This window comes from Silene latifolia, chromosome 7 (assembly GCF_048544455.1).
Source record: "Silene latifolia isolate original U9 population chromosome 7, ASM4854445v1, whole genome shotgun sequence".
NCBI classification, from domain to species: Eukaryota; Viridiplantae; Streptophyta; class Magnoliopsida; order Caryophyllales; family Caryophyllaceae; genus Silene; species Silene latifolia.
The window spans coordinates 50768014-50779107 of NC_133532.1; the positions used below are offsets into that span (position 1 = coordinate 50768014).

The 11094-nt window shown below is 31.1% G+C and overlaps 1 protein-coding gene across 1 annotated transcript; it reads right to left on the reverse strand.

The window, feature by feature from the left end:
- Nucleotides 1-1425: 1425 nt before the first annotated feature.
- LOC141590069 (uncharacterized) lies at nucleotides 1426-2157 on the reverse strand. The gene is made up of 4 exons (XM_074410682.1): nucleotides 2079-2157; nucleotides 1822-1983; nucleotides 1645-1742; nucleotides 1426-1551 (listed from the first exon to the last, which is right to left on the reverse strand). The coding sequence occupies exons 1-4, from the start codon at nucleotides 2155-2157 to the stop codon at nucleotides 1441-1443; spliced, it is 450 nt and encodes a 149-aa protein (XP_074266783.1). The 3' UTR covers nucleotides 1426-1440.
- Nucleotides 2158-11094: the final 8937 nt, after the last annotated feature.

An 11094-nucleotide genomic window follows, 5' to 3' on the forward strand; every position in this document is an offset into this window, starting at 1 on the left:
GTCACAAAAAATCAAATTTACACTCTTAAAATGTTACATTTACACTCGTAAAACATCAAATTTACACTTGTATTATGTTAAAATTATATAAATTCAAAATTTCCGTCACAAAAAATCAAATTTACACTCTTAAAATGTTACATTTACACTTGCAACATGTTAAAATTATATAAATTCAAAATTTCCGTCACAAAAAAACAAATTTACACTCTTAAAATAATACATTTACACTCGTAAAACATCACATTTACACTTGTAAAATGTTAAAATTATATAAATTCAAAATTTCCGTCACAAAAAATCAAATTTACACTCTTAAAATGTTACATTTACACTCGTAAAACATTACATTTACACTTGTAAAATGTTAAAATTATATAAATTCAAAATTTCCGTCACAAAAAATCAAATTTACACTCTTGAAATGTTACATTTACACTCGTAAAATATCACATTTACACTTGTAAAACTCATACAACATTACATTTACACTTCTGAAATCTGAAACTCAAAACTGATTAATTAGGGGCTAGAGAGAGAAAGAAAAATTAATTAGGGTATAGAAATTTGATTAGTGGTAATTTTTTTTTTGGTAATTTTCAATCTCAACCACCCATCTCAATCCAACCATCCACATTTTTTACCTTTTCTTTTTAATAGCTCTTAATCAAATTTATCTCAACCATCCATTGAGTCCATCCGATGGCCCTTAGAGGGACTTATGGACTCAATGACACATGTTGGACTCATTAGAACTCCTCTCTCTCTCTCTCTCTCTCTCTCTCTCTCTCTCTATATATATATATATATATATATATATATATATATATATATATATATATATATATATATATATATTGGCAACAGTAAAGAAAGGTGAACCTACATAAAGTTGAGCGTGTGATTTTGTTTAATCATACTCTGACACCTATAATAGACTCCCATACAAGCGGGTGGGGTAGAGGGGTCAGATGCGCACGATTTTTCCAATGAATAGAGACGACTTTCAAGTCACAAAGGGCCGGAAATAGGACGGCAATCTACTACCGCTTTAGAAAAACAGCATAAAAGGGGTCGTTTGGTTACCCACTAAATAACACAAGAATTTAAATTGGCCTATTGTTTGGTTACCCCAATTCACATGAATTGGGAGTTCCCATGAACTCCAATTCTTCCATAATGGAGGAAGTGGCTTACCTAGGCCCCCTAGGTAAGTGTGAATGCCTACATGAATTGCACTTCCTACATGGCAACCAAACAATATTTTCTAATTCACATGAATTTTAAAATCATGTGTTTTATGACTTCTTAGGCAATACGAATTTCTACATGCAACCAAACGACTCCAAAGTGTCCTACAATCTAGTAATTTAATACGGAGTATAATCAATCCATAGACCCCAAAGCCGGGAGCTAATCCTATGGCAATTAATCATTGGACTATAAAACATGTTGCATCATAGTAAGTCGGAGACATACGACATCATCGGAGAATTTGATGCGGAAACCAAGATAGGTGCCGTAGCCACCCATTGCAAATAGCACCACGGCCTACAATAATCCAATTACCTTGTTAACATTTGGTCTAATTATATCAACAATCTTATTTTGCAAAAATATATAAAGAATGTCCTAATTACCAACCATGTTGGCAGGATGACCCCAATGCACAAGCCAATCTGGAAGGTTGAATGTCTTGACCAACTCAGCAAATGGTCCAAATACAGACCTTACAGTATCAGCTGCATAATCATAATTCATACATTTAGCACGAAACTAAGTTATACGGAAAAACCAAGAATGGGGAAAATGATCAAGTACCTCCAGGAAGAGCAGCCAAAAGCATCAAAGAAAGAGGATTACATGAATATAACAAGGTCTCTCTTTGCAAACCCACTTGCTCAACATCAACTTCTTCTACATTTGCGTTATCATTATCTTCATCACTAACAATAAAGTGCTGACTTTGGTTGTTATTATGGCCTAGAAAGCATCAAAGCAACCAATGCTCTTTCTCCTACTAATACTAACAATGGTTGATAAAGCTTGAGGCTTAATGTCACTAAATTCCCTAATACTTGGAATTAATGAAGATTGTTTAAAGTTTAATGCACTTGTGAAACTTGATGAAGTAAATGCAGTAACCATTGCTGCCATTTTTTTAACTTTGTGTTTCAAGTTTGTGAAACTGTTTTGTTATACAAGATAGTGGGAGATGGGAGTGAGGAGAAACTAGGAATGGCGAATAAGTTGACACGCCACACGCTCTTTTTTGACCTATTAAATTAAACCTCAAGATAGAAATACAACATCACTCCACTCTCCACGTTGTTCACAATTTCGCAAAAGTGCATTTCATTAGGTACGGAATATTAGGTAGGTAGGGTATTAAACTATTAACCTCATCACAGATTCTTGTCTGTGACAACACATATTCGTCACTTTTGAGTGACGGATACCATTTTACCTTACAAAGTACCCACTTTTTCTCTCTCTGCAACACTATTTATGTGGTCCCCTTTCTCCACTAATCCATTTTGTTACCATTTTTACTCACAAATTATCCGCCACAAATGGTAACCCGTTACAAGGGAAACCAATTGTAACCTCATATCAAGCTCAGAAAACTCTAGATCCACTCCCAAATTTGAGCCTCTTCTAATTTGTACACAAATTCTGATAATCACAAGTAAGACGGACTGATAATTGTAATAGTGAGTATTTCTGATAATTATCCAATTGCTAGACAATCAATAAAGGATATCTATCTATCTATCTATATTAATAAAGGAAGCTTTTTTCGAGTGATTATAAAATATCCAACTTTTACGAACTTCTTCAAAACCAAATAATAGATAAAAATAAAAATTAGAATTACAGTTAGACTAAAAGATCATATCATCCACGAAATGCAGTAAAAAGTACCTAATCTCTTACTCCAACTAGAGTTCTACTATAATTAATTCATAGAAATTATATTTTATAAATAAATAAATTAAAATTTTAATTTAGAGAATTTAAAAATCATACGTACAACACTAAGCCAACAAGTAATTTTGAGTTGTTTACGTATTAGAATTCCGTGAAGATAACAACACTAAGCTAACATGATTATTGTTCATATATATACACTTTATTGTCTCCCGGTTTAGAAAATTATGCATTCTTATTCCTGCCTTTTTACTATTCGTTTTCTTTTATTGTAATTTTCTCGGTTGTCTAATTTGCTACCAATTAATTTTATTTTGCAGATACGCTGCACAATCGACATAATGTTTCCAATTGAACAACATACACGGAGGAAATTGCAGAAGGTTGAACTCTAATTGATGAATATGACGTTAATTTTTTGGGTGGTAAGAGACTTCTTATGCATCTTTTTATTTTATCAATTTAGGCCTCGTTTGGTTCATCTTGGAGTTTGATTAACACCGGAAAATGCAATTCACGTGAATTATTTTCCCATATACAAATTCACATGAATCCGGAAAACTTGTTTGGTAGCGGATGTAGGAGTTGAATTCCTAGGAGTTGTCAACTACCTAGGGGGAGTAGGTAATCAAACTCCTACATCATGAAGGCATTCAAAACTCCTAGGAAAATTGAATGCCTACATTTTGCCAAAAAAATGACAATCAAACACTCACCTTTTTTTACAATTCATGGGATTTTAATTTTCCCATGAAATAGATAGGCAACCAAACAAGCCCTTAGTACTATTATTAGTTTACATGCTTTCCCAGTTAGTTAAGTTTTTTAATCATTGTTTTTTTATGGCTAAAAGTCTAATAAATACGCTTATTCTTTTGTTTGATTTCCTTAATCTTAGCCAACTTAAGATTATACGTCTGTTTATCACAAAAATTCCAGAGAGACGGTCTCTCAATAACATTATTGAGAGACCTCTCATATAATGGGGTGAGGGATCCGCTAGTTTTCTTTTTTTCCTATTATATCTCCCACTAAATTAGTGGGAGACGGTTTCTCATGAGACCTACTGTCCGTTTATATAGTTTGTTTGGGACTATTTGAAATTTTTTGACCGAGTGACATGTATAAATACAGGGATATGGGTTGATCAACCCGTATAAAAGTCCTTACTGCGTGCGAACAATCCTCATAAGTCATAACGGGTATGAATGTAAGATGAATGACAAAATCTATTGTTCACAAAATTTGATTTCATAAAGAGATTTTAACAATATGTTTTGGGTCGCGCTTTTTCACATACGAATTTTACTCTTTCACATACACTTTTTACGCTATTACCCTCGTCATTTTTTCATTCCCTTCCCCAATTGATTTTTTTTTTCTCTCGTCCCTCATCTCCCCTTCACCACCAACACCACTTGTCCCGGTCAGAAAATTTTCGTTCACTTGGCTGATTGGCTCCGGTCGCCAGCCAACATTGCTCCGGCCACAACGACTGCTCTGCTCCGACATAACGTACACGCTGCTTTGTAAATTAAATTTCAGTTAATTGGTTATTGAATAAAAAATATTCCTTTTAGAACGTCGTACTTCCACAAACTAAGTTGATAGATTTAATTCCTCTAATTGAATCCTAGTGGTGCTCCATGGTCTTGAAGACTTGAACCCATCACCATGTTTTATCTTGTGCAGGTTAATGATCTAGCTTTTTATTTCTTAATTTTGTGCGAAAATTTGCTAATCCTTTTAATGTTTAGTTATTTGCCTTTGGGTATGAGTTGACAACATCGTTGCCATTCTTTGCCTCTCTGATTGCGGCCACCATAACCTAGTACTACTCATTGTACCAACTAATCACCATCACGCACTACAGCGGCCACGACCCAGAGCCACCATACCACCAACCATAAACCTAGTTGATAATAACTGATAAACAAGTTAACATAATAATTCACTAATTGACAATCCCTAATAATTTCTAAAAAAAAACATTAAGAGTAAATAATTGAAGAATTATAATTCATTAATCATTATTTAAGTTTTTAGAATAATCAGATTTGATTCTAGAGTAGAAGGTATGTAAGATTTAATTTGTCTAGCTTTAGAAAAAGGGTATAACATGGAAAAGTTAATGAAAAAGTGTATGTGAAAGAGTAAAATCAGTATGTGAAAAAGTAATTCCGATATGTCTTTTAGAGTCATGTCAAAAATATACAATTGGAGAGTATTACTTCATGCTATGCGTTTTGCTATATATATAGAGGTGAACCTCGCTTCCCAAATCAGGCAACTCTTTCTTATTATTATTTGATCATAATTTAGTGTATTTATGTGTTTATTTACATACTGTATATTTTTGTATGCCTACATGACTACGTAAATTATGTACTCGCTCCAAGTTTTATTAATCTTTTCCTTTCAATAAAATACTCTTCACATATATTAAAAAAAGGGGAAGATATATATCACTTGAAGGGAGTAATTCTTTCTTTTAATTATTTTCAAATTATCAATGATTTTATATGTTACGTTAATTTTAATTTTTTTACGAATACTTGATGAGTACATAATTTTAGTTTTATACTAAGTAGATGATGGAGCTCACGGGCAAATGAGCAAGTTACAAGCACTATTATTACGTTGCGAAATACAATAATCATTTTAAGAGGTCATGTTTGCTGGGTGTCGTTTATAGTCGACATTTGCAAAGTAAGATGGTTATTCATGTGTATATGGTGGTAAATCGTGGGTTGTCTAATATTGATCATCGACAACTCGAGAAAGTGTGGAACTTGATCCACATCGATGAAAATCACAAGTCATAGCGAAGAAAACACAATATACGAAACACTTTTGAGCGATATTAGAGTCTCCAATTTTTATGAACTACTTAATTATAATACAAATATTAGATAGATAAAAAAAAAGTTAAGGGATCAAATTCTTATAAATATCGAGATTAATAAGCTAATAAAGAACCTCAAATATTGATAGCAAATGGAGAGATTTAACAAAGATGAACACGGTATTATTACCTTGCAAGTATTAGTGTACATAACTTACCGATTAAATTTTAGCCATATTAGTCTCAACCTTTACGAACTACTTGCTTTTTTATCGAATTAAGGACTCCATAAAGATCGATTTTGGTTATATATAGGTTAATTCGATGTTATATTTATCGACATTATTTTAGTTCGATGGTGCTTATATGAGGGAAACAGTAGTTGATAGTTTTCTTGGTCTTTTTTTCATGGTTATCATATTATTTGTGACTAAAGCCCTCTATATTCTAATGATAATTTTACCGTTAAAGTTGACAGTTTGGGAGTTGGGATGGACAATTCTATAATTGAATGTTTCGAAGGATTTGGCAGTAACAAAAATTTTAAGCGAAGTCATCGTTCTTTGATATAAATACTATACCAAATCTCCTCAAAATAAATAAACCATTTCACATGATAAAAGTTTGCGAGTTGGCTAATGAATTGCGTACATTGCATTGAATAAAACGACACTATTTATACAAGAGCTTAACCTACATACCCTATTTGCATACGATACCGGAGATACTACCATAATCGACATAAGCCAGAATTTCCTATAAGATGAACTACTATAACTAAAAAAACAATGCCCATAAGAGCAATATACACGTGAGATGAGATATGGTGCAAGCATGCACGGAGTATATGATTATCTACATTCCATTCTTTACATTACTTTTTATAATGGAAGTATAAGTCTCCTCATCTTCTTCTTTCCATCAACAATGTTGGTGTCACGCACAAAACTTCACTGCAAAGATAGTTGACTTTGTGAAACGTACGACAGTCATTGCATTATGAGCTAAGTTGAATTACAAATATAATGTCATTTTTGTGGAGGACACAAAATTGTGGTAATAAAGTATGAAGGTTAAAGAGAGATTTTGCGAACAATTAAGCCTACTAAAGTACAAAGTGGTAGAAGTAAAAAACAAATGAAAATCTAAAAAACCAAGCGTAATAGTACACTTGGATAAAATGGGAACTAAGTTTTTATAATACAATGTGTAGCACATTAACATTAGCCTCTATTGATCATACAGTACAATTTTGTTTTTTCATATATAATATAATATTAGCACTAACAAAAAAACTTAGTGAGATGATATTATTTCTAGGCCCGTGCATCGCACGAACATTAAACCTAGTATATATATAAAAGAGGCTTTTTTCAGGCAATTCTAGAGTCTCCAACTTTTGTAAAACACTTATATACTTTAAATATTAATATGTACGAAAAGATATAAATTTGGCCACACAGATAATGCAAAAGATATAATAATTATATTATAATTAATCACAACTGACAAAAGATCTATTTTCCATTTGAATTTGTTAAGAACTAAAACACTAATTACAAAGTAGGTATATATATAAACCATGCATGTTATCAAATGAGGATCTTCAAAACACACCTCGAGAAATTGATCGTGTGATTATGAAAACTGGTGCGGAAACTCATCCAACTGAAATAAACATGCTGCAGAAATCTGTTATATATCTTATTGTTTTCTTGAACACCGATCTTCACAATGTGCAAGTTAAGAAGAAGATGACAGAAGATGACTTCATCCGCAATAATCGATGTATAAATGACGGTGAAGATCTCCCTAGAGAATGTTTTGAAGCGATTTCATTGGCTACTACTTTTGTATAATAAATATTGTGTAAAATTATAAAAATTAAGAAGATAAATTTTTTATAAGAGTCCAACAGAATCTTATATAGTAAACTATTTAAGATTGTAATCATACGATTAAAAGAGTTCTATCATAATGACTCTTCCTTCCTTGCAGCAATATAAATTGTGTCCGATCAAATTATGCTCACAATTTATTGTTTCTTTTGATCACTACTTTTAATTACCAATAATGCCATGATACTTATTTCAAAGATATTTGTTTCATTATTTCGTTACAGTTTTTGTATACTTCCATAATTTGATTTTATACTTTTGTAACGAGCGGATACACTCATTACGTTGTCGAAAAATAGCCATCATCCGAAGAGATCACCTTTAGTGTGATTGTTCGTGGTCGATAACTCGATATTGTGCATGTATTAGGAACTAATTATTCCTATATTTAGGTAAAACTACCCAATAGCATAAGGCTTAATAAAATTACTTAATAAAAATATGAAATAATACCTTTATTTTAATAACTTAATATTTTAAATTAATAACTTACATATTTAAATATGTTAGTTTTCATTATAGAGTATAAAAGTTATCAAGATAAAATCAAAAACTTCATATCTCAATGTTTTTACTTGGGATTTTTTCCTATTGGGTCATTCCTAATTTCCTATGCTATAAGACTCTCCTATAGGAGAGTTGCTCATCTATTATAATATTAAAGTGAATTAAGTAACACTTCATTTATATAGATGCGAAATACGGTAATATAATGATCATGCCTATACTTAGAAATTTAGAAGCACAAATCCATGAAGACAATGCAACATTAAGTTCCCTATAAAAACATTGTCAATATGAAGTTCCCTCCAAATATATGTTGGTGGTAGTTATGTTTATAGGTCAAATTGTTTCATATTATAATTTTAATTCATTTTCTATGTTTACGTAGGCACTAGAAAACTTTATTTGTTAGTTCCATTTATTTTTGTGAAAATTTTAAGTTATACTCCCTCGGGTTTTAGACGTTGTTGCTGGTTGAATAACATTTTATTATGAATACTTTTATTTTTAAGACCTTCACGTTATTTTATTTCTTCTGTTTAAAATTAAATATTTTTGATGTCTATAAAGTGATTTCTTGATACAGGGGTGTATTTTCACAAATTTTGTTGATAATAATATAGTTGGTATCTTTAAATTAAAGTATGATTCATTTTTTTTATGGCATGTTAATAATTATAATTAAACCAAAATATACAATAATAACACTATTGTCCAATTGTTAAATCAAGACAATATAGGAAAAAAAACACATGAAATTCAAGGCTAAATAAAATTGGATTTAATATGTATTTTAGGTACAATGTGGACTCTATCTATATATAAAGAGGATAATTATTGCTAATGCAATTATTAATTATCTGGATTAAATTAGTTTTGATTAGATAATTATTTAAATTAAAAATTATATAATAAAAATTTAAATTTAAATATTTTTTTAAAATAAAGAGGTTGATAAATTAAATTTGACTCTAACAATAATTTCACATTTCTGTTCATGTCATCCATACTATCTTACCTTTTTAGTTAATATTGAGAGATGAACCAATATTATAACCCGTGCAACGCAAGGACACAAAATCTAGTTTATTAGAAATGTAAGAATTCATGAAAATTTGTCATTAGTTGAAATTAGTAGCGGGAGACAAAGGAGGAAGTTGGACGGCAAGTGTGAGAGGGCTGTGAGTAGTCACAAGCAATACGGACTGATAATTGTAATAGTGAGTATTTCTGATAATTATACAATTGCTAGACAATTTATTAGAAATGTAAGAATTCATGAAAATTTGTCATTAGTTGTAATTAGTAATTTTTATGTGTTATTAGTTGTATAATATAAATATTAAATGAAGTTTTGTTGAAATGTAAGTGAATGATGAAAATCAGGGTTGGATTTCTCTTACTATTAAAGTTAAAGGGGTTTAATTGCTGCAATTGATCACTTAAGGGGCCTAATTTCACATCAATTGACTCTTTCATTGTTAAAATGTTTATACCAAGGGCATAAAATCGATCAGACCTAATTTTAAATCAAATTAAAATTATTTTATTTATAGAAAGAAAAAATGGACAAAAGTTAATAGAGAGTAGAATGGACGTACATATGCAGACCTGAAAAATGTGCCAATCAGGCCGGGTCAGTTAGACTGTGTCATTTCGGGTTTAGCACAAGTCAAGTCAAATTGGGATATAACCATACTCAAATTACAATAATTCTCGAGAGTTTCATGATAGTATATTAGAGCAATAGCAATAGAAGAACTTTATATAAAGTTCTTTCAATGTCATGTCATATTACGTCAATTTCAATATATAAGAACTTTTGTTTACAATGGAAGAACTTAATATAAAAGTTCTAAGATTAAATTTACTTAAAAATAGACAATGTTAAAGTGTTTTTCACATTTTACAAAGCTAATTTATTGGTTATACACATTCCCATACTTAAAAACTTGGTTCTTATATTAGAACTTAATTCTTAAAAATAAGAACCAACTTTTCAATGCAATAGAAGAACTTTAAAAACAAGGTTCTTGGTGATAACCTCAATGTTAAGAACTACTATTGCTATTACTCTTAAATGCTTACATGAACTTAAAATACAAAAATGGGAAATTATATGATTTACTCCTATGTTTATTGAATTTCTATCGTGTACCTCTTCTTTTTCGAAATTCTCACAAATGCCCTTGAATTTTACCATTTCCCATAACAGTGACCAAAAGAGTAGCACTAGTTACTTTTGCCGTTAAATCACAATTTAATTAGGCCCATCTTCCCCAATTTAAACAAAAACCCAGATAAATCATTTAACTCAACCATTGTCATCTTCTTCACCCACCTTCTCCATGATTTCATCATTCTTCACCTACTATTCTGAAATCTACACTCACTACCCCCAATACACAAATTCAACAGCCCTTGAATCACTTAACTCAACCCCAGCAACGTTTTCGAGCTGCTCCATCCTACAACTTCTTCATAACCCGGTCTCAACTTCACAAATCAGTCCAATTGTAAAAGCCAAACACTTAATTGGAGCGTACGTCGGACATTATTGGCGTTTGTTGTGAAGAATTTGTGGGATTAGAAAATAATAAATGTTGTTTTTCTGGGTTTTGAGACACTTGAAGATAGAGGAAATTTTCAAAATAGTTGAAGGTTTGTGGTTTATTTTCGAATCAGATCAAAAAAAAATTGTGCGAATTGTTTTTTATTTAAAATAAGGATATGAATTGCTAGTGAGCCATGTAAATGGTGGATGAAAATGGTGAATATAGTGGGTGATGAAGAACAGCTGTATGATGTTATTAAGATTGTGGGTGCAGAAAATAGAGATTGTGGATGAAGAAGATGAAGGTGGTAAAACTGTCTACCATTAACGGAAAATTAGAGCAATTAACGGAAAAGTTAACG